At 36.9% G+C, this 24,112-nt stretch overlaps 1 protein-coding gene across 4 annotated transcripts in view; it reads left to right on the forward strand.

Annotated features, from left to right (window-relative positions):
* RNGTT (RNA guanylyltransferase and 5'-phosphatase) overlaps positions 1 to 24,112 on the forward strand; it is a 193,317-nt gene that overhangs the window by 40,738 nt on the left and 128,467 nt on the right. For all 4 annotated transcript variants that reach the window (XM_056343116.1, XM_056343113.1, XM_056343115.1 and 1 more), the window contains 2 exons: positions 15,611 to 15,746; positions 22,239 to 22,310. In XM_056343116.1, coding sequence (XP_056199091.1) covers positions 15,611 to 15,746; positions 22,239 to 22,310 — 208 coding nt within the window. The remainder of the gene's footprint in view (positions 1 to 15,610; positions 15,747 to 22,238; positions 22,311 to 24,112) is intronic.

Here is a 24,112-nt window from a genome sequence, read left to right on the forward strand (position 1 = left end):
GTATATTCTTTGGAACAGTTGTCAGACTGAAGTCTTAAAAGTAATTTTAATGCTAGTCTATTCATAAGGCACAAGAATTCCAAAGGGTAAATTTCCCACTATTAAATCATGCCTTTTGGCTGTGTTGAAATATACTCTGTATGTTACCATTAGCTACAGGGTATGTAGGGCTTTACAAATGTATCCAATTTTGTAGTGCTGTTTCCAAAACAGTAGTTGCTACCTGAGTAATTGTAACAGTATGTTCAAGGCGTACTGTATGACTCTGTTATCAACTTGGTACTGTACAGTGATTAACCCAGGTGGTTAGCGGCTTGCTGTATCCCTTGATATGTATCTCATTAATACAGTTTGTAGCAGATGCTCGTTCTAATGAGTGGAGCTGAATGTTCAGACAGGAGTATGGTTGATAAAGTAATGAGACACCAGTTTTGAGGGAAAAAAAAAAAAAAAGGATGACTGTTACCACTAAGAATAATAAAAAGCTTTTAAAATGGCTGTGGAATAATTCAAATTAATACAATCAAACAGGGCTAGGTTTTATAATGCTAAAATATGACCTGAACTAAATGCAGGCTATTAAGAGGCGTAAGTTATTATTCTACATTTGTACGAGTACCTTTTTATTTTTCGCATCTGTACACAGGCAGTTTTAGTAAAAATAATAAATATGATCATAATACTATGGCTGTTCAATTACGGTAAGGCAGCTATTAAAAAAAAGGCAGAACAGGTAGTTCTTGCCAAAGGCTATTATATTTGAAAAATATTCATGCAAATTTATTGGCTTGCAGGTATCTAACTGAACAAGTAGATACAGAATGTAAAGCAGCTCTTCTGAGAATTGCTGCTAATTGTCTAAAGGTGTTTGTAACAAAATAGGAACATCTCTGAAGTTAGTTCTTTTTTCATGATTAGCAAATTACATTTTAGAAAAAAGGCCTGTTGCCTAAAAAATTCTCACATTGTTGGTATCATACTACAAAATAGAAATAGTAAAGCTAAACTTAACCGTATGGTAAAACTGGTGGCCAAATTTTTGGGTTCTGTTTATTAATCAAATAATTTTGATTTATCCAAAGCATGTAAGTCACTGTATTATCAAACTTCCCATGTTTCTTTAACTTTTTGTACAAAGTGAAGAAAATTTCTATTTTTATTAAACTTTAAAATTATTGGCACTTGCAGCCTCTTCAGAAACATACTTGTGACCTTTACATGAAGCAGGTTTACTTTTTAAGGTAACTTTTCATGCATGTTGTTAAAATGTAATGAAGGTAAGGTAAAAGTTTCTCCCTGAATTTGCATGGCTAAATACTTTTTTTTTTTTCCCCTAATCTTTGATTGTGTGCATGATGAAATGACGCTTACATGCGTAACTGAGAAATTGCAGATTCCTAACATGAAAAGTTATCCAGAAGTCACTTGTGATGAGAGTAGCTTGTGAAAAGGTGATCATTGCTAAAGAACAGCTCTAAGAAAATGGAGAAAACTGAGAAGCAGACTTTTGTTTTTGAAATAAAGAGGTAAAAGAAACGAGGCCAAAATTAGGTGGCATGGAAGAAAAATGATAGCCTGTCTGTAAAGGATTAAAGAAGAGGTAGTTGAATGTGTTCCTGGAAAAACTGTTATCCCTGAGAGACAGGAGGAGGTTAGAGGGAAATTTGGGATAATAATGAGAGTGAAGGAGAAACAGAAGATTGAAGAAAACAAATGCATGTACTTGAGAACTCATTATTAAGAACAAGACATCAATTTGTCGTGAAAGCAGATCTAGAGAACGGGATGGTTGTCTCCTGGGAGCAAAGATATTAATGTGGAGTTGAACTCGAAAGAGACTCAGTTGGTGTAAGAAAGAAGCCACAGAATAATTTTCAGATTGGTACAAATGACATGACCAGATTCTCATGGATGTGGATTTTTTTGCCCAGTAGTGGAAAATGCCTGAAGTGGAGGTTTATGCAATTGTTACTGGATTCTTTACTAATTTAGAGGTGGGGGTCAAAAATGTAGGATTTTGAGATTTGACAGATGGCTTTGGAAACGGTGCTAACAAGAAAGTTTAGGGTTGTTAAATCACTGGAAGGCATTTGTGAGTAAAGAGCTTTTCTCAAGGTATGAATACGCCCTTGCTGGGCACCTTACTTTCTGACCCTAGAGGGCTAGTGAATAGGTGGGTTATTATATATTGTGTTTTGAGTGGCTTGTCGTTTAGTCATATATGTTTATGGACTTGTGGTCAGGAAGGAGCATTTGTGTCCCAATGATAGGATGGGGTGAAGAACCCCCACAAAAATCATCTGGATGCTTTTAAACCACACCTTACTTTCCTTTCCCATCTTCTTCTCCCCACTTACCTTAAGAAATAGACTTAATTGTTTATCAGTTTTGCACCATTGGTTGGTGATGCAGTGTATCCCTTCCTCTGTGGTTGGGGCGCATTTCTGTGGTCTGAAATTTTAAAGGACAGAAATATTCCGGGGTTTGGATGTGTACTGAACAGACTTTTCGGGACGAAAGAGATTTTTTTATAGCAGTGACAGGTTTTGTGAACAACTGGGCTTAACTCAAGTGGTTTGTTTCCAAGCTAAATTAGCTTTATTCAAACCATGTGCTTATGTAACTATCAGCAATGGGCAAAGCCTCAACTGTTGAGTGTTAATTATACATCGTTCATGTGTGTAAGACAGCTACTCTTCAGACATTTGTTATTATTTTCATTGAGTATCTCAAAGTAGTAGTTGTAAGGTTTTCTCTATTATTCCCATGAAACTGTCAAAATGGGATGGTATTTAAAGAGAAGACTTGGAACAAAAATCACAGTTAAAAGGATAAAGTGACTGTTGCTATTCCCCTATTCCTGACTGTGCACTGCTTTGTTTTATGGTACATTCTCAAGGTCTTTGGAAGGGAAATGCAGTTTTTGTTTACATGGCATAGTCCCTTGTGGTCCTTCTTTGTAATTACGTGAACTAGTTCTTTAAGAGAAAATGAGCTTGTCCATTTTTAAACTAGTTCTGTAGGTCTACAGCTGGAAGAACCTTGGTTTAGGTTTAGAGTCTGGAATCCATGCGGGATTTATTTCACTGACTTTATTTTGAATAATATACTTAAATGGAGATAACATATATTTTGTCTGGAAATTTCACTAAAAAAGTTGAGAAAATTATTGAAATGGTTGTAATAAAGCTTTTTTCCCCCACCTCCAGTCAAGATTAAAAGCTCTAAATAGCTTTTCTAGACTACAGTACTAATCGCTTGTTATGAACCTACAGTTTAGCTTTTAAGTGTGTAATGATAACATAATGTCAAGCTTCTGCAAAAGTTTATAAAGGTCACATTTGATTCTGGATTATAATGTATAAACTGTCTTTCTGATAATTGCTGAAAAGAGCAATTCACAGATGTTAAGCACTCTAAACAGCATTCTTCTTAATTTTCTGAAAAAGCAGATGCCTAATTCATAGGTTTTTTGTGTGTGTTTAGGTAGGAGTAGAAGACACAATGGGTTGGGGAGGCAGGAATGATGTGTTTTGAGACTAGAAGGTTGGAGTTTTAGTAGCTGAGATCTGAGTCTTTGCGCACTCTATGTTTTAATACCTATCCCTTATAGTTGTGTTGGGCATTTAGGATTACAGGACTGGTATCAGCCTGTTTCCCACAGCATTAGAACCCATGAATATTGTATGCTTACTTGAGTTTTGATTTGAGAGTGCAAAAATAAAGCTTCAGTAAGTTGAGGTAAGATTAAGGGCACTTTCAACGTATTTAGCATGTCCCCTATCTCGAGGTAAAGACATTCTAGCTCAGGATGAAGAAGCTTTAGTACAGGGTGGCCTCATAACCTCGACCTGTTGACATGTTGTCAAAGGGCATGGTGTCCTTTTCTAGGTTTTTTACCTATTGTACAGGGAATGAGAGCATGCCTAGACTTTGGCTAGCAGACTGACTTTGACAGCAGAAAAGGAGTTGCCAGATTTTGGTAGCCAGACTCATGGGTGTCATCAGATAACTCATCAGCTCTGTTTAACTATATGAATTATGAGCCAGGAGAGGTGTTTCTTGACTGACAGACTGTAAGTCAAACAACACAGCACAGTGTCATAAGGTGTTAAACTGATATCTAGAACTATTGGGTATAAATATTGTTAGTCATAAGATGTTCCCACAAGGCAGCATTATTTAAAGTAGAGATGTATACTGTAAACCAGGTCTGTTGGTTTCATAGCTGCTGGAATAAGTTGAAATTATTATTTTTTTTAATCTTAATGTTGCATTTGGAATGGGTGGTTGGGTGGTTTCTTTTCTTGGGGGGTGGTGGTGGTGTATGTATTTATTTATTTAATAGTAAGGCACATCCGTATCACTTTGCTGTTTCTTCATCTCCTGAATTCTGTTTTTTATATCATTGAATCAGCAAAGAGGGATGAATAAATAGGTGCAACAGAATATGTCATCCCCAGTCTGGTTCCAAATTGACTCAGTCAAAGCTGGCATTCTTACTCTAGGTTGTGTTTTCTCATTTGTATGTGCCTGCAATGGTGTCAAGACTCTGAAAAGAAGAGGCAGAAGGAAGCTGTTGTTTTTGTGTCCCTTTCTTAAGTGCTTAAGGAGCACTGCTGATGTGGTACCATGTAGAAGGTATAGTTTGTGAAGTAGCAGGCTTGATGCTTCACAGTTCTGAAGCCTTTTGACAGCTCACAAAGCTTTATGGTCACAATTCTGAGCCCTTTGGAAAGAACTACTTAACTGATTATTCATATATAACTACTTGAATATTTGGACAGATTGTCTTCTAAGCAAGCTCTTTTGTTTATTTATAAATAGTTAATGCATTAAAATGCTTATTATGTAGCTTGTGCGATGAATACTAATCTTAGAGTATTCAGCTGTGGTCCTAAAATGTTCTAATTAGATCAAGATAGATGGTGTGCCTGCGTGTGTACCTGATGTTCAAGTGACAACTATTGGTGATTTCTGGTTTATTTATTTTTTTTCCTTTCTCTCAGACCACTTTTAATACCGGAACAGTGTGTGCTGTGCCGATTCTCTTGGGGGGTTGGGGGGAGCACAGCCATGAAGTGTAATGGCTTAAGCTCATTCAGGGAAGAATGACATTCGGTTTGTAAAGTTTTAACTATACAATATCTAGAGCAGCCCTTTCCCTTGGAGCTGATCTTGTAATCTGTGAGCGCAAGTGGCAGTTGGGCTCTTCTGTGGCTTGTGCCTGTGACGTGGACAGAATTGACCCAGCATACGTTCTGGTGTAAGTCAGTTCAGAGTTAAGGGAACCTCCTTTTTCAAACCTGTGATATTCTTTTCTTGACTGCTGTGTTATGGGCCTCTGTGAGAGATGTTACAGTTCTCTTGCATCGGGAAAGGAGGAATGTAACTACTTGTCATGTGATGCTAATTTTTCTTTCTTATACCATTGTGTAACTGCTGCTTTGCGTTTTTTTTGGGTTTTTTTTAGCCTGTTGCTTCAGGCACGATTTTCCCTCTAAATCTCCAAGATATTTTCAGGCTAAAATTTGTGGAAAAGGGATGGAATCAAGCAAGTTCAAGCAAGCTTGAGGCTCAGTATCTACAATGAATAACAGTAACAATAAAATATTATAGGAGAATTCAGTAGTCCAGTCAAGCTTGAGATATAATTTGTTCTATTAATCTTAGAGCTTTTAAAAAAAGTAATCAGAACATTATGCTGTACAGTTGTTTTCCAATACTGTTCATCCCACTAATACAGAAAAGGACTTCAATATGTACTTGACCACTTAGCATCATTGAAATTTGGGTTAAACAAAGAGAATCTGGAATTTAAAATAAATCTACTACTATACAGATTCTGTTACTGGGTCACATCTTTTCTAGCTAGTTAACAATTCTTCTTTTGTTTTACACCAGATATGTCATAATGCACTATAAGAACTCTTCAATATATAGTAGTGGTAGATTAATTTACCCTTTGTTGTAGGTCAAATAATAATAACAAGATGACTTAGAATTTAACCCATAAGGTTTAATATCGTTTCAGAAATAAAGAAACAAAACTCCCACAGCAGTCAAACTTAATTAAAACCCTGGAAGGCAGTCAAGAAAAACACTGTAACTGGGTAGTCTCTTTTAACCTTGCTAAATTCTTGGTTTTACCAGCTCTGTTGCAGAGTTTCGCAGTCTAATAATACTTCAGATAGAAAATGTAGTTTTACATTGGTTCTGAATTTGCCATCTGTTAAATTAATTGAAGGCATCTTTATCCTTTCTTTATAAACCAGGGAAAATTAAAGTTTGAATTCGGTCTAAACTATGATACTTTATTAGGAGAAGTTATATCAGTTTCCACTACGCATTTTTCTGTGCTCCTTATCCAAAAGCCAACTTCCCTATTAATACTGGTACGCATAGTATGCCAGATGAAGGGATACCAGTAAGTTATATAATGATGCAATATTATTCTGTATTATGCACCATCCGATTAGTTATGTGGCCCAATTATTTGTTTACTGGGTTTGTTTTGACTGCAGATGTCTTTCTGTTCTCTCATTGACCTCTAAAAAGTAGCTGCTATATTACCTTTCTCAGGTGACAGTTAATTTAGAACCTTGTAAGGCTGGGAAATATGGTTGTATCTGTCTTTCTGCCTGAGTCTTGGTACCTTTTGGATATTGAAACGTGCATTGTTTGTTGCTGTAGTTTGGGGGATTCTGAAGATTTTTGTAGTAAATGTCATCTGCAGATTCACTGCCTCACTTTTGATGATTTTCAGGGTTGTAACGGTCACAAAACAAACTTATTTGGACCTTTGGTTGTCAAGGGGAGCAAATGAAAAGGGAAACTTGCATTCAAAGTTTAAAGGAAAGTGGTGGCAGGCAAGAATAAGGAAAATAATTTGATGCAATGTTTTGATAACAGTGGAAGAGACTGATGAATAGTAAAGATTATGGAGACTGAATACCTGTGTAAGCTATGGAGTATCTGTTACCCAGTGGTAACTTGCACAAAATGTATATATGCAGGGAGTATGCAAGGAATACCACCTTAACAAATTTTGTGGAAATTAAGTTCTGTGGTCTCGAATTAGCAGGATGAATTGATGAATATCAATTCATCAATACCTGGAGGTATTTAGAAGAGGTGCAGATGTGGTGCTTAGGGACGTGGTTTAGTGGCAGACTTGGCAATGCTAGTTTAATGGTTGGACTTGATGATCTTGAAGGTCTTTTCCAATCTAAATGATTCTATGAATATTGAAATTAAGCACAGCCCTTTCATTGTGCTATATGAGGTAATCAATAAGACAAGACAGTGGGTTTTTTTCCATAGTAGCATCAAGTCAGGATAGCAGTAGCTTGAACAAGCTTGATGAAGCTCGGTATTGGGAACCTTCTACTTTCTTAGGAAATTGGACATTGGCATAGCAAATATGCTGGCATAACTTTCTTGACAGTAACATGAGTATTGGAAAGCATTCATTGTTTAGGAGGGAGCAAAAGAAGGTCTGAGGGATAACATTATTTTCATAATAGCTGAAGGATAAAAAAATGTTACGGAGTTCAGGTTTTCAAAAAATCACTACAGGATTGTTAAGGTAAACTTCTGGGCTACTGCTGAATCTGTTGCAGATACTCAACCTAATCAGAGTTGTCAGTATGAGAACACTTTAGCACTGAATGCAAGTTGAGTGTTTAGATCTCCACTGATGTAGTAAGAGTTTAGCCCACACAGTTACTGAAGGCTCAGGAGCTTTTCCTGCTGAAGTGGACACATTACAATTTCAAAACTTAATCAGAAGCTGAATTCTGCCCTCTTTTGAGTGTGAAGAATTGGTGGAGGATTTTGACCAGTGACAAATCCAGTTGCATCTGAACATAATAAGAGGTATGTGACATACATTTACTTACTAAACAGCAGCCCAGTAACACAGATTTTAGTACTGAGAAAAAAACCTTGATTGTAGAAGATATGTTTGGGTCATTGATGAAAAGGCTTTGCTTTAAACTTAGAAAATTATGATTGTAATTAGAGCTAAAAATAGATGGATAATGTAGGTTCTCTCTTTTAAAATGACAGATTTGGATAAATTAAGGGAAGTAATTAAGAGAATCAGGACTGAGTAACACACTATTCAGTATAGATGAGGAATGGCATTTCCTCTGAGTTCAGCCATTTTGGTAGGAGTTTGTATACCATATAAAGGGAAAATATTTTTTTTGACACAGGAATAGTGGTGGATCTCGTGCTTCTGGACTGTGACAAAAATTTGGTTTATTATAGAGACAGGCTAATGAAAATTGCTAGAATTGTAAGATAGGTAAAGAATGGATTGAAAGAAAATGTCAGAGGATGATTTTGGAAGAAAATATATAGAAAGCCACAAGTGGAGATCCTGAGTATTAATTTTATATTGTCATTAAGAATTTTGAAACAGGAACCAAGTATGTTCTGACAAACAAATGAGGGAGACAAGCCACTGAATTCACTGAGGAGCAGAATAATAAAACTGGAAGGATATTTACATGTAGAAAATGCAAGGTCATGAATGAGAAATACTGGAGCTGGAGGCTATTAATTGGGAATGACTGTCAGTCAGAATCTAAGAGGGTGTTTTGGTTAAAAATACTGGGGAGACTGTTGGTGGCAGAATTTAGCCTGGAAATATGCAAGAGAAATAGAGAGTATCGGTATATTCAGAGGAGACAAACTTCCAAGGGCCTGTGTGTGTCATTTTTAAAAAATGTATTTAGAGTTTAGATTATCGAGTGACATGCATAATTCTGCAGCTCCTTACGTGTTGCAGTGTTTCTCGCTGGCTGATATGCTTGTACTTGTGCAAATGAAACCGTGTGTACAAGTTTGAAAATGGTATTTATGACAGAGCTGTCAGTGTACTGATTAAAAAGACATTGTTTTCCTTTCGTTTACACACTGAAAATAATATGAGTCTTCACAAAGTTCCTGTGTTAGTGTCCCTGTATCGAGGCTTTGTCATCCTTCAGGAGACATAGTTTGAAGCAGCGACCATTGCCAGTAGCAATTAATATAAGAGAAGAAAGCAAGCTGAGCCTTCCCTATTTATTGGGACTTCAGGGTTTATTGCTCCATCTGCTACAGGCCAGTCTCAACCTCGGCTGATTTCAACTTACTCTAGATCCAGCTCAGTCCGAATTCAGGCAGGGACAGGGAACCGCAGCGGCTTCATGACACATGTAGGTGATCTGCTGTCAGTGGATAGAGGGCAGTCATTAATTTTCATTCTCCTGGCCTTTTCTACAGTGTTTGATGCATCTGGCCAGAAGCTGGTGCTGTCTTGCCAGGAGAGAGTGGCAGGGTCCAAAGTAAAGCGCTGAAGTGGCTTGGCCTTGTCCTAGTTGATCGATCTACAGAGCGGCAACACGCTCCTGATTTTTAAGTGTTGCCAATAATAAAAGGGAATTAAGAAATTAAAAATGATATCTGCAACAGGATTTCGTTGTTGCCTCTGCGTCAGCGAACATATTAGTGATGTTAATTGCTGTTCTGAGTTGGGTAATGCTTATTTGTGTGGGAGGGCAGTGATTTCACAAGACTGAATTCTGAGCTGAGTGTAATGAACTCCCCTGGGAATGGAGAGCTGCCATGTATTTTGTGCTTGGAGTTGATGATGGAATTTCTTACATTTTGCATTCTTTAATGTGATAATAAAGACACAAGCAGATTTAAAAAGGAAAAAAGAAGCGTCAATGATGATACTGTGTAGAAATAAATAATCTTCTTTAATATAGCCGTCTAAAGAAATACTGTGGGACAAAGAAAGCTCTTATAGGAGCTGAATTTTTAAGCTTCTATAAAAAAAATATTTCTAATCCATTTGCCACTTGTAGATTTTTTTCAGAAAATTAATTTTGTGTTGAACTCAAACTCAAAAGCTGAGGTCTCAAATTTTGAAGAAGCTGTGCTGTATTTTTTTTAATTAAGGTTTTAAAACTCTATAAAGTACGAACTCAACATATGTAACCTTATTGCTAGGATAGTTGCTTGGATTTTGGCTGAGGGAACATAGGTATAGCACACAATAAAATTGAAGTCAGTGGCAAAAGTCCTGTGAACTTCTAGGAGTTCAGTTTCACCATAAATGTGGTTTGGCAGGCACTGTGCTGCATGTGACGTACTGTGTTGGGGAATATTTTCAAAGCCAGTTCTGTGAATCCTGGTAAGCTGGGAAAGAGGATAGATGCTTCGTGCTCTAGTGGGTGCAGTACTGGATTTGGACCTTGGGAGACAAAGTTTTGTTCCTGTTCTTGACTCTGAATTGGCTGTAGGTGAAGAGAGACCAAGTACTTTGCCTTATTTTGCCTTAAATAATATTTTCCTGAAATGTACTTTCAAATTTAATGGTGGAGAATACTAAAGATCCACATAAAGGAGAAACCTTAGTTTTTAACTTAACCTTTTCAATGTAGCTTGTCAGCTTCAGAATTGTGTAAAAAAGAAAAACCCACCACCACCACCAAAACAAACTAAACTAAAAATGAAAGTTTAACAAAATCATTTTTCTAATATGTATTTTGGGCTCAACCGATGTGGACTGCGTGAACAGGATATATGTGGAGGCAAATGAGCCTTTGAAACAGTTGCCTTTATTTGGGTATGCTAAAAATAATTGATTTCTGAAGAGAAAACTTCTCAAGATGATATTTGGTGGTTGACATTTTTTAAAGTTTAAAGGTTAAAGTTATTAATACTCTGGTAGGTGATTTGGAGATCTGCTTGTCTAATGCCAAGAGCTGTAACTCTTTGCTAATGAAATTTTCATCCTGTTTTCGGAATTATCATGTTAATACCATAATTAAAATTAGATAATTTGGATCGTCCAATTAGAATTAATAACGGACCTTGCCTGGGGACCAGAAGTGAATGAAAAGTAGATTCTAATGACTCTTTACATTTTAATATTTCTATGCCTAGATATTTTATCTGCTTGTGAGATTAATCTGTGTGGACACCTTGACCCTTTAACTTGCTTGTCAGAACTTCTGTTGCAATGGAAACTGGCTGGTTTGTAGGGGTTGGATTAGCAGTTTGGGGAGATGATGTTTGTTGCTCAAACATGATTCTCCACTTTCATGTTGGTTATCAGAGGTGAATGAGCAGTTCTGATGCTGCTTTTATTGCTCCTCCACTCTTGCTCTTTTATTCAGTTGTCTTGTTTTAAATTCAGATTAAGCCATCTGATACGGGACCATGTCATCTTTGTGTACTTGGACAGAATCTAATACAATGGGGCCTGCTTACTAATTGGAGATTTTTGGTGCTTGCACAACATAGATAATTAGTAATAAATGTACAGCTATAATAGCAAGTGGTGTTCACAGTATGCAATACAGTTCATGAAAGTTAAGCGCCTATGTGCTGTTTTAATTCCTACTGAATGTATTTGAGAAATCATCATTCTTCTTTCTTTGCCTATGTGGTGTTGCCCAGAGGCAGTCTCTCTATTCTGGTGTAACTGCTTATGCTGCTAATACTTTAATTAACTTCTTAAAATGTAACTGGTCAGGGCACATCCAAATAATATTCAGAAATGTACCGATCAGCAGTCTACAAGATTTCTCCAAGAAAGCTTGATGTGTCATCTGCAGAAAACTTAAAGCCTGTTGTTAAACACATGAACTTAAGCTTTTTTGAGTTAAACAAACGAAAAACCCCAACCAACCAACCAACCAACCCCCCTTGTTAATTAATAAATTCAGTTTCACCAAAACCTTGGCACGGTTACATATCTCTGTTGCTTCTTTCACATTTTCAATGATCAGCTGCTCATAGAACATTTCTGATTGTCAGTCCATCCTTGACCAAATTTCTTCTGTCTTACAAAATCAGAATTTTGACGAATTCTGTTGTTTGGACCACATTCAAAGTTTCTTTTTAGGGGAGGTTGGGGGTGGTGTTTTTTAGGCTCTCAGCTTAAAAAAAACCAAAACCAACAAAAAAAAACCCCAAAGCCCCCCAGAACAAAACAAAACCCTTTCAAAACAGATCTATCTGGGTCAGTCTAATGGCTTTCTCATGCAAAGAACTTGTTCAGCTTCTAAGTTAGGCAAATGTATTATCATGAGAGCCATGACAAATGTATTTTACATACCATGATAAAGGTATTTGCTGCCCTGAGACCAAATACTTTTTTTTGTTTTCGAAGTAAGCACTTTGCTTTTTCTCAGTAGCTTTCTAAAGTAAGATATAATTCTGATTCCTCGTGATCTTTGATAGGAAATCTTTTGCATGCAGTCATAAGAATTGCCATTGTCCCTGTCATTTAGAATTTGCGGTATAAACAGCTGACAGTGACAAATGTTAAAACGAAAAAGACAAAAACCCATGGGAGAACAGATGTAACGTTAGTGCAGTGGTTTGAAAGAGAAAAAGAATCTCACCACTAGTGGTTAGTGGATATCCAGCTACCAACTGTTAAGTAAATTCCCATAGATTTTGTTTTGAGTGAAAGATCTAGGGAAAGTGGTGGTGTGTTAAGTCACAGTTTTGATGTCTGAGTAATAGGTTTTGATGAAATCTTCTGTATGTTGTCAGAACCTGATGTTTTAGGTGGCTGAAAACAAAGTTTTTAACTCTTTGTGCTTTTGTGGGTTATTAATCAAAGCAGTTGTAAGATTTCTTAATGTACCACATTTGTAATGATGATGCAAGTATGTTTTCTTAAGTGCTAGATTTCTTGAAGCCTTAGATGCTGTTTTGTCATTGAAGCAAGTTACAGTGAAAGCACGTACTTAAACCAGCCATGATTATGGGATTGCAGAGATGGCCAATTAAGCTTATTTATGAATTAAGTGTAAAGTAGTGTGTATAATTTTTTTTTATGTTAGTCGCACACCTCTTCTTCCCTCCCCGTGGTTTCTTTAACTTTTGAGAAAAACACAACATGCTCTTTGTTTTAGTTTTCAATTAATTTACATTGTTTGAAAATGACTGTTGTCTGTAGATTATTCTTGCTTCTGAAGAACTGGCGCCAAGTTATGTAGTTGAATGTGTATTGAATTATTTTTTTCATAAAGCATGTCATGTGTAGCTTTCAGCTCTCCTAATGTTGCATTGATTTAATCTACTCCCCCCAACTTTAGATTTTCTGCTCATATATGTCTTTTTTTTCCCAAGCTGATTTTTAACATCTTGAAGTACTCATCTTGTGTGTGGAGAAATGGTAGTTGAGCTGATACATACTGAATTATGATTATAGTCATAATACTGAAAGAAAGTATTTATTTAAGCTGCATGGGTAGTACTGTGCTCATGTAGTCAGATCTACTGATTTCTAGAGGTAGGATCTGTGGAGACAACAGGACAGCTGCCTGCGTAGAGAACATTCGCCTGCAGGGTTTCTAGGGGATGCTTGCTGTTTTGTTTTGACAGCAGAGATCTTGTGGGCATTACTTGTAAGAGCAATGGTGAATTTTAGAAAAGACTACTGATAGCTTGTTATTTCTTCATCACCAGGACTTCCCAAGGAGGAATGAATGAATTATGAAAAGTACTGTTTTTTCCCCCCACATACATCCAAAGACTTACAAGTATGAAGAGTTGTGTGCTGAACAAGTCTTCAAAATATGCTTGCTTACTTTCAAAATATTCTGGTGTGGATGGTGAAGTTCCTGTAATCTTTTACTTTTAATCAAGTGTTTTCCTATTCTGTGCTATCAAAGAAACTGTAGTGCAGTCCAAATGGGTTAGCTGCTCTGGGAAGATTTGTGTCCCTTCCCCATTTATATCAGAGGCTATTCAAGAACATTAAATATTGTGAACTTTTAGAACCATTGAACTACCTTGACAGTTAGTGCTCCTAATTTCTTCTCTTTTTGGGTTTCTGTGATTCTGACTTTTCTCATTAGAACTTCTGTAATAACACTTGTGCTTTTAGCACAACTGTGTGCAAGGTGAAATGAAAGGATCAGTGAAAGAAAGCTCAGCCTAGGGTCATGCTCACAGTTTTGGTGGAGACCACCAGCATGGTTAGTTATGGCATGATTAGGCATAAGTTCAATTCCAGCAGCTCAGGTTGTAATTGGTAAAGTTGACTTAACTCAGGTTTGACTGAGACGTCAAACTTGAACTTACTTTTGAGTCTTCATGTCAGCTTTGTCTCTTGTACACTTATTTTTTGCACTGCTGTTAAGCCATGGTGTTTCCTGTCTGATCATTCAATCACATCTTGTTAATGATATTATTCGTTTCACTGGTGTTACCAAGTGCAGCCACATCTTGTTGGTTCCATAAAGGCACTTTTCTGGTCTTTTTTTGCTTTGCTTCTGAGCCCCACAACAGTTTCTATCTTCCTTTACCATATCAGAATCAAGCTGCTAGTCCTCACTTTGAGCTGCTTGTGGTATTTGAATCATAGAGTGGTTCGGGTTGGAAGGGACCTTAAAGATCACCCAGTTCCAACCCCCTGCCATGGGCAGGGACACCTTCCACCAGACCAGGTTGCTCCAAGCCCCATCCAGCCTGGCCCTGAGCACTCCCAGGGATGGGGCACCCACAGCTGCTCTGGGCAGCCTGTGCCAGTGTCTCACCACCATCACGGTGAAGGAATATGCTCAGGATCTTTATTACTTCTCATTCACTGCCAGGATGTTGAGTTGTTGCATCTGGCCTTTGATACAAGTTTCTGCTGAAATGTCTTCAGTTTATTTGCTCCACTCAGAAGGTGTGCTGTCCTAGGCTGCTGCACAAGTTTGAGAAGACCTTTGTCTGCACAGCTGCCTTGTTATTTTTCCTGAAACTCTACTTTAGTACTCTTCTTGGAAAGATCAAAGAAAACTTTACAAAGGTGACTCAAATGTGTTACAGCTGTCATGCTATTTAGTATGTCTTCTGGGGTTTGTCTCTTTCACTATTCTTTTTCTTTCTACTTGTTCACTGTTTTTTCTTGTATACAGAATGTTACCTCTATGGAGAAGTCGTCTTTGGGATTCACACAGAGATGTCTAAATTAATGACATGAACACCCAAGTACCATCTTAACAGAAAGATATTTTTAGAAAATTCAGATCTCTGCAACTGAACGAAGCTGACAGTTGCTGATGATAGTGTAGTAACCTTTGGGGTTTTCTTTGTGTGTAATGTGAGAGGAATGTACCTTGGCTAAATTAGTCAATGTTTTAATGAAAAGTGGCTCAGTAGTTGGCTGGGACTTCGCAATACTGTGTTGTTGAAAAGTGTTTCTTTTGAATGAAACTCTGCAGAGTCATACTGGGCAAAAGTCTGGTCCACTTAATAAAGGAAAAATTGGAGTAAAAGGTCTTTTAGCTGAGCCTAGCTGAATTAGCCTAATATATTTCTTACAGCTTTAAAACTCCTGTTATTTTTAATTGATCTTCAGGCATCAGATTTTATTTGGACACAGCAACGTTCTCATGTATTCTGAACTTTTATTTTTGATTTTTTTTTTGTGATAATTGCATAGAACTAAATTATCTGCTTTCATGAAGCAATAGGGTTAAACTTCTACCTGTAAACAATTCTAAAATGCTTTTTTTTATTTTTTAGCACTTAATGTAAATCAAATCAGTAGAGATTTAGAGGATATACCTTTAAGTATAATATCTTAACATTGCCTTTGCAGGTACATGATGCTGATTGATGGCAAGAATGAAGTTTATATGATTGATAGAGACAATTCGATTTTTCACGTATCTAATCTGGAATTTCCATTTCGTAAAGATCTTCGCACACATCTAACAAATACTCTTCTGGATGGGGTAAGGAGCATATGGTACAATTGTAACAATTTCAGTGCCACTTGCTTTTGTGTGGAAACAGGGCCAGGTTTTTAGGCCTAGATCAGTGAATCATAGGATTTCAGGAGTCATAGATTTAGTCACTGGCTGAATGTGGGAATTACACTTCCTAAGTTATTTGTTACCTACAGAATGGCAGTGATGACTGCTCTGGGGAGAGCGGTTTGTCTTTGACGTAAGTCAAGGTATTGAGATGAGATTCTCTGAATATGAGAAAAGGTGTGAAGAGAATCTAAAGTATTGCAGAACCTCATCTCTTGCTACAGTTTTATATTTTGATACAGTAAACATGGTCAATTTGATCCAGTTAATGTAAATATTTCTAAAATCTGATAAAATTTTCATCATCTTCTGATAGATACTTGTGAATTGATGTCTTTGCTTCTGTCAACTTTATTTTTTGCTGATCTGAATTATTGACTTAGAAATGGGTTAGTTATATTTGTTTAAAACGTTTCTAAGTTATCATGCTAATTTAAATTATGTAAACTTGCTAGTGAACTAGTTGTAGTTAGTTGTAACCAGCTAATTAAGCTGGTTGTAAAACAAGCTATAAAACATCTCTATACATTGTTGTTTGGAGGCTGGCCTGGAGTATTCTTGGTAAACTTTTTCAGAACAGTAGCCACAAGAAATTATTCCTTTCTTGACCTTCCTATTTTACATGAGCAAAACAACTTCGTTAGCTCCTATGCTAAATACGTGTCAATGTAGATGAATGCAGTTTCCTATTATGTTTCAGTAGCACCGGAGGCTCTCTGCATTGCTGTAACTCTTGCTTGCCAAGGTACTGAATATCTGGGTTGATCTTCTGAAGCCTAATGCACCTTTCAGATATGGGAGACCATACTGCCATTGTTAACGTTCCTTTTTCAGGCCTTTGTTGTCAGTATCTTTCTTGAAATGTCACTTCTGTGAATGATCTGTCTTACCGAACACAGATTTACATATGAAGCATGTATAAACTGAATCTGTGAGGGTAAATACTGCAATGAACAATGTACTGTCTCAGGGACAGAGAAGCAGATAATGGAATATATTCCACCACTTCTGCTTCACTGAAAAATTGTGATCATTATGCAAGAAATGCTTGCTGTCAGCTCACAAGTGGTTGCACAGGCATGTCTGGTAGGAGCCTCTTCAGCGAGGCAACTTCCTAATGACATACATAATAATAATCTTAATGACATACATTAGGTTCCTTACTGTTGAGATAAAAAGCCTGGTACTATTTTTTTCACTGCTTTTCATAAGGCTCTTGAGAAAGTAATGGCTTGGCGGTGTCCATGTGGTGCAATCCTAGGTGTTCTTCAGGGAAAGTGCTGCTTTTTTATTTTTTATTTTTTCTGTGTGCATTTCAAAACAGATGATTTACTTAGGTTGGCTAATATGTACATGGTGTGGAAGACAGGGACACACATATATTGAAATACGTGCATAAATGTGGCTGTGGGGCATGGGAGAGGGGCTCTGATCTAGTGGTTTTTTGTTTTTATAGTTTAAATCTCTTAAGAATAAATTAAATTCTCTCAGTTACCCCGGACATGATCTATAATTTCACTTAATTTGTTGTTTTGTAAAAGTTTGACTGTTACAGTGTATTTTAGGATTTCACTTTATTGGCATAAAATTAGTCTTACTGTGATCCCCGCCCCTTCCCCCCCCCTCCCCCCCCTCCCCCCCCCCCATTTTTTTCATGAAGTGGAAAACAAAATTACATTAAATGCACAAGTATTGATTCAGTGAAGTACCTTGAGCGAAAACTAACACCTTTCAATGGGTAAATACATTTCATAGTACAGATTTCTGAATTTATTTAAGTGTGGTCAGTTAAAAACTGACTGATAGAATATTTTTCTTTTCAATTGAAGTTCCTTTCAACAGGTTTGAAAATAAAATTTGCTATTATTTGAAGCATCAAACAGCTTAACTTTGTAATTGAGGATTTGTTTAATGTTAGTGCCAAATGGTAATTTCCATGACTGTTCCTTTACTCTGGGTATATGCATGATTTTTTTTTTTTTATCCATGGGAAGAAAAAATTGGCTTTTTTGTGTTAACATATTTTGCTAATTAGTACTGAAGGGCTGTTGAAGTTAATTCTTTAATTATAGGTTTAAGTAGTTCATACTTATTGCCCTTGAAGTAGCTTTCTCTCTTTCAGAGAATGAAAGTTTAGAATGAAGTGGCCCAGTTGGCATTGCTTTACAGTAAGCTTAAAAAGTGTGAGAAAGGAGGAAAGAGAAAACAGAAATATAGGTGCCATGCAGCAAAACAACTACTGGTGTTAAGAATACAAAAGATGAGGTAGTGTCCCTTAACTATATTTAGAATGACAGTGTTTATAAAACTTTCATAAAGACAATTTCCATGGATTCAGTGATCTATTAACTTGCTTTAAGGCTTCTGGTGTAAGCCTTTCATGTGGTTGTCTTTGAGAATTTCAAATACATTTATAATTCACTTCAGGCTGAAATCACTTGCAAACGGTTCTTAGTATGATCAGTTACATCTTGGTGATGCAACTGTGACACTTTGTGCTCATCTCCAGCTTTTCATTTGTGATTGTTCTCCTGGCATGGAAGAAAGTTTTCTGCAAAGCTCATTAAAGCTTATTTGAATTTTACCTACAGGTGACTAGAATAATATGAAGTATTCCTTTAGAAGCCAACTGTTTTGTATCCCTACTGCTATCTGAGGGAATGCATAGGTATTTGTTCAAGTGTTATGGCTGTCATGCAAGAAAACAAATTAGTTATTTTGAGGAACTTTCTTGGCATTCTGCTTAGCTTTGAAACAGTTGAGCAGAAAATGCAGAAGCATTCTTAGGCTGGAAGTACTTCCTACAATTTTAATACAATTTTGTATATATTTTATTTATACATAAAATATTGCTCATACTTGAATACAAGGACTCCAGAAGCGGAGAGTGAGATTGACACTGATCCGTGTTTTTGTTTCAGTACAGACTTCACTTATTTGTAAGCTCTCTCAGAAATGGCATAACTTAACTTTTTGAGTTATCAAAGGCTGGTACTTTATGCAAAAATAAAAATAAACCCAAACCAAATAAAGCTCTCTTAATCCCTGAAATACAGCAGTGACTAGAGTTGCAAGGTAATGCACAGGAGGAAAAGGAACAAAAAGATGATGTATGATTAGATCCGATTCCATACTTTGTGTCAACAAAAAATATATTCTGCAAGTGGCTGATAAAGTGAGATCCTTTGCTTTATGATTAAATTTTGGATTATTTTAAGTCCAAGTTGCTTGCTGGATATGGGGGTGGGGTGGGGAAGTTCATGAGCTGTCAGTCCAGCATTGTTCTTTTGGTACTTGTTCAGCTAAAAGCTCTTAGTACAGTTGCTGTTTCTAATATTCTGTAAGGCTGTCCTTTGCAGCACCACATGATTGAGAAAAGGACATTAACACCAGTGCAGTTTTGCCAGATTACATTGAAGAAACTGGCCGTTTTCTGCAAGCCCACAGGTTAAGCTAATACTTAACCTACCAGCTAATGCACAGGTGTTAAAGATCATACTTACTAGCAGCAGTAATTTAAAAACACACAATAGTGGCTGTAAATATTCATGGGGTGTATAAAAGGCAATGCATAGATGCAGGTGCATCTTATGGATACTTGTGTTCTATTACGTCATGTGTGTGGTTTTGGGTTTAAGATGTAGTTATCTAAAAATTGGCATAAATATAGCCTTACAGTACCAGGTTATTACTCAGATCAGAATGAGCGAGTTTGAATGTGATCAGTTCTCAAGTACTACATTTTCCTAACAGTCTCTGAACTTCAAGGTCTATTCCTTGAAGTATTCTTCAATTCTCATAATTTCAAGGAATATTCTGAAATCCGACTGTTAAATAATGATGTGTTAGAGTATTTCTAATCTGAATCATTCTTACGACCACTTTAGAGCTGCCTTGTGACAGTTGTATTTGCGTTAACTAATGGAGCAGTGAATGTTGTTGTCATGATGGAGATGAGCAGTGTAGGAATTTGTCATGTCTACTTCTAAGGCATATTGTACTCTTGTTTATTTGCTGTAGTAGCTGGGATTTCAGTCAGGACGTGAAAAGAGAGCAAGAGGCATGGGAGGAAGAAAAGAAGTGAGGATGTGAGGAAAAGAGGCTAGTTTGACCAGTAATAGTATCAAAAATGTTTATACATGTCTGAAGTAGAGAAAAAGTTTCTTTATAAAATTAATTCTGTTTTAAAACTGAATGTACCAGAGAAAGTTTAAAAATCATTCTTGATCCTCTTGGCTATATTTTATAATTCTTCTTGAACTGAATATTCAGAGATTCAGGTTTTGAGAATGAGGCATAAAATCTTGTAATACCAGGCATGGAAATGTTTCCAGGGTTTTGCATACAAATTTTAGCTCTGCATCAAAGCTGAGGCTCTGAATATATGTGCTGAGGAAATGAGTCCTGAAATACATGTTCAGTTAAATGTATTTTAAAAAACTGTTTCATTTGCTACTGTGATTGAAACTTCAAAGAAATGCAGTAGCATTCTTTTGTTTCTGTTGTACTTTGTTACTCAATTCACCTGATTACTATCAGGAATTCTGGGTGGGTTTTCTACTCTCCACCCCAATTATAGACTTACACATGCTTCTAACTTTGAACATCACGCTTTCTTTCTCTTCTAGGGTGTACCTACTCCATCTGTTCTTGCAGTTAGTTATTGTCAAGGAAGGCATTGCAGTGTTGCATCTGCTGTTCCTTTGACAGTACACTCACCAGTATCTTGCCTAAATACGGGAAAGTAACAGAATGGCATTTGTTACATCACTTCTGTGTAGACATTTTGCAAAAGTTACGTGACAGTACCTGTGACTAAATGATTTTTAGAGTTAAGAATAAGATATTTTAATGTTACAAAGGAATATTTTTCATTCTTTTTTTTTTTTAATTTTTAATTTTTCTTAATTATGTGGAAGGATGTGTAAGGTCACTTGAGGTAGTCATTCACAACACCTGTGAATACTGCATGTGGCTGTGAAAGCCTGATCTCCATATCAGTATTGTGTTCACAGAGGATGAGATACTAGAATATTAAGTAAGCAACTTTTAGTTCCCAGGGTGTTTTGAGAACAAGTAGTTAATGTATTCTAGTTTAGTTTTAAATGTTTCAAGCTTGGTGTTTGCTTTAAAGTAAATCTATGTTTTTACAACTGCTTGCTTATTTTTAAAAGCCAAATGCAATTAAGTACTAGGTACAAATCAAGAAGCTTGGTATGTGCAGAGACAGAAAATCAGTCTTATTTGAGACTCTTGTTTGAGTTTACTTTGTAGAAGTTAAGTATTCTAACAGAAGTTAAAAGGTTGTAAAACATAAAAGTGCTACTGACCTAGCAAGAAACAAAGACAACAAAATTGAGTTGATGTAAGATTCTCTTCTGAATAATTTTTGAGCTCACAATTTTGTTTTCATTATGGTATAGTGAAATATTTTCACCTTTTCCAATTGTTTTATCTTATATGAGTGAATTTGGAATTTTAACTTTATATTGCCAGCAAAAAATCCTTAGCTGGCACAACTAACTTACTAGCCAAGAACTGGGTGAGGGAAGGGAGAAAATTGATTGTGTTTAGAGAAGGAAATATTTCAACTGTCTGTGAAAAAGGGCTACCAATGGGTTGATTGTTACCATTTTCAATCATGACTAATCTATGGGAAACTAAACATTCTGTTTACTTTATCACCAGCATGTAAGATGTATATATTTTTGTATGTAACATTAAGTTCAGGAAACACTTTGTGTTTGGATGTTGATTGTTAATAGTCTTCTGGCTGACAAACTTTCAAGATGATTTATCAGTATATATTGGTATTATTATATATTATGTAGTATGTATTAGCTGATTTGATGTGATACAGATGGTACCTGTGATATTTCCACTTGAAGGAACCCTACTGTTCAGTCACAATGCAACATTCCAAGTAAATTGCAGTTGTCACTGCTGCCTAGGATGCTGTTAACATGAAAAGATCCAACCTAGAGCACAGAAAATGGATGTGAATGCTTGTTCTTTTATTTCCTTACTGTTGTACTACTTACTGTAGGTGAGATTTTCGAAAGTGCTTCGTTGGCTTAGGATTGCAGTTCTTACTGAGGTTTCTAAAACCTCGTTATTTACTCAAGAAAGGTAGCGATTTTGAAAGCTGTGGGGGAAACTAATGTATAAATATTGCAGATCAGAATGTGGAGCCTTCGTACAGCTTCTTGGCTTCTTATTGAATGCTTCATGAGAGACATTTAAGACATACTATTAATTTTATAATCTTGACCTATTGTAAATTTTTTTCATAATAAAGATGTGGCCAGTGTTTGATTGCATCACACTTACAGGTACGTGCACTAAGAATAGATGTGTTGACATTCTTCTGTATTCTCTAAATAAATGTAAATGTAATCTCTTTTCTTAAAGGAAATGATCATCGACAAGGTTAACGGACAGGTTGTCCCTCGATACTTGATATATGACATTATCAAGTTTAATGTAAGTACTTTCAGTTTTATTGCTTTTATCATTGGTTATTAATTCTCATTTCTATTTTAATCTTATTTGTGTAAGTAAGAGCTTCAGAGTAAATTTGAGCACCAAAAGTGTTTGGGTATTTTGTAACTTGTTAACAAGCATTTCATCAGAGTTAAGGTTGAAAGCAGCGATGGCATTTGTCTTCCCAAATTTGTTGATTTGTTTCCACCTGCTCAAGAAAAGACGGTGGTTTGAAACAGTTCACTAAACACTGTGGGAAAATTTCTGATTTCTAGAGCATGTTTGAACTATTTAGGCAGTGAAATTGAGAGGGGATGGAGAAGTTAGCCTGTAAGTGGTGTATTTGTTAGCAAGCATCACAGTGCTGCTCATTGGGCTGCTCCATCATCTCTTTTTCAGATTTCTCTGTGAAACCAGGCGGCTGGTAATCTGTTAAGTCTCAAAAGCAGGCTTTCTTGTTTACACTGGCTGTAGTGCAAATATGTAACAAAGAAATACATTATGGAAGCTGTGGAAAAGGAGAAGCCTTTGTTGACAGCCAGGGATAAAGTCTTCATGATCGCAAGAAAGAGCTGTTAAACAGTACAGAAAATAGGAAGCTTTTTTCTTTAAAGCAGCTTTCAAATATAGTCAAGGTTTGAATGTCACCAAAGGGCTCTTGTATGTTATCTTTCATAGATATTTTTTTTTAATTTCTTGTATTTTTCCCCCCAAAATCATATGTGCGGAAATTGAAGTTCTTCAGAGGTCTTATGGCAGTGTATCCTACTGAAGCTGATTTGAAGAACTAACCTTGACAATGTGATCCGCTTGTTAGCTCTTATTATCAAATAAAATTTCTAGTGATTTTTCTGTTATGTCTGAGGGAAAGAAAATGTCTTTCAGGAAGGATGAATTTAACTATACATGTCTTTTGAAAGCAATATTTAAAAGAACTTTGTGAATACAGCATGTACTGTTTTTTGCTGAGTTAGTGTTAAATTTCTTCACAGTAGCTAGTACGGGGCTATGTTTTGGATTCGGGGCTATGTTTTGGATTCGTGCCGGAAACAGCGCTGATAACTCCGGGATGTTTTAGCTGTGGCTGAGCGGTGCTTGCACAGAGCCGAGGCCTTTTCTGCTCCTCACTGCGCCCCAGCCGCGACCGGGCTGGGGGGGCACAAGGAGCTGGGAGGGGGCACCGCCGGGGCAGCTGACCCCAGCTGACCAAAGGGATGTCCCATACCACATGGCGCCACGCTCAGCATATAAAGCTGGGGGAGAAGGAGGAAGGGGGAACGTGCGGAGGGATGGCGTTTGTCTTCCCAAGTACCTGTCACACACGACGGAGCCCGGCTTTCCTGGGGATGGCTGAACACCTGGTGCCAGGGGAAGTGGTGAATGAATTCCTTGTTCTGCTTTGCTTGCGTGCGTGGCTTCTGCTTCACCTGTTAAACTGTCTTTATCTCAACCTGTGACTTTTCTCACTTCCCCTGTCCCATTGTAGGGGGAGTGAGCGAGTGACTGCATGAGGCTTAGCTACCTACTGTAGTTAAACCACAACAACGTGTTTAGATTTCACTAGACCTGTGACTAAATAGCCTATGGAAAAACACTCCAGTATCTGTAAATGCTTCTGGAAAAACAAAGTTATTGTTTCAGTGCTCCTAATGGGACAAACAGTGTTAGTAAACCACTAGTGGTTTTTAGTGCATTTCAGATTTCCTAAACTACCGATGACCCTTCCAGACCTGGGTGAGATACTACTCAGCTCAAGTAGGCCATTCAGTGTAAGTGGGAAGTACAACTGTAGGCATGGTACT

Source organism: Falco biarmicus, chromosome 6 (genome assembly GCF_023638135.1).
Source record: "Falco biarmicus isolate bFalBia1 chromosome 6, bFalBia1.pri, whole genome shotgun sequence".
In the NCBI taxonomy this organism is placed as follows: domain Eukaryota; kingdom Metazoa; phylum Chordata; class Aves; order Falconiformes; family Falconidae; genus Falco; species Falco biarmicus.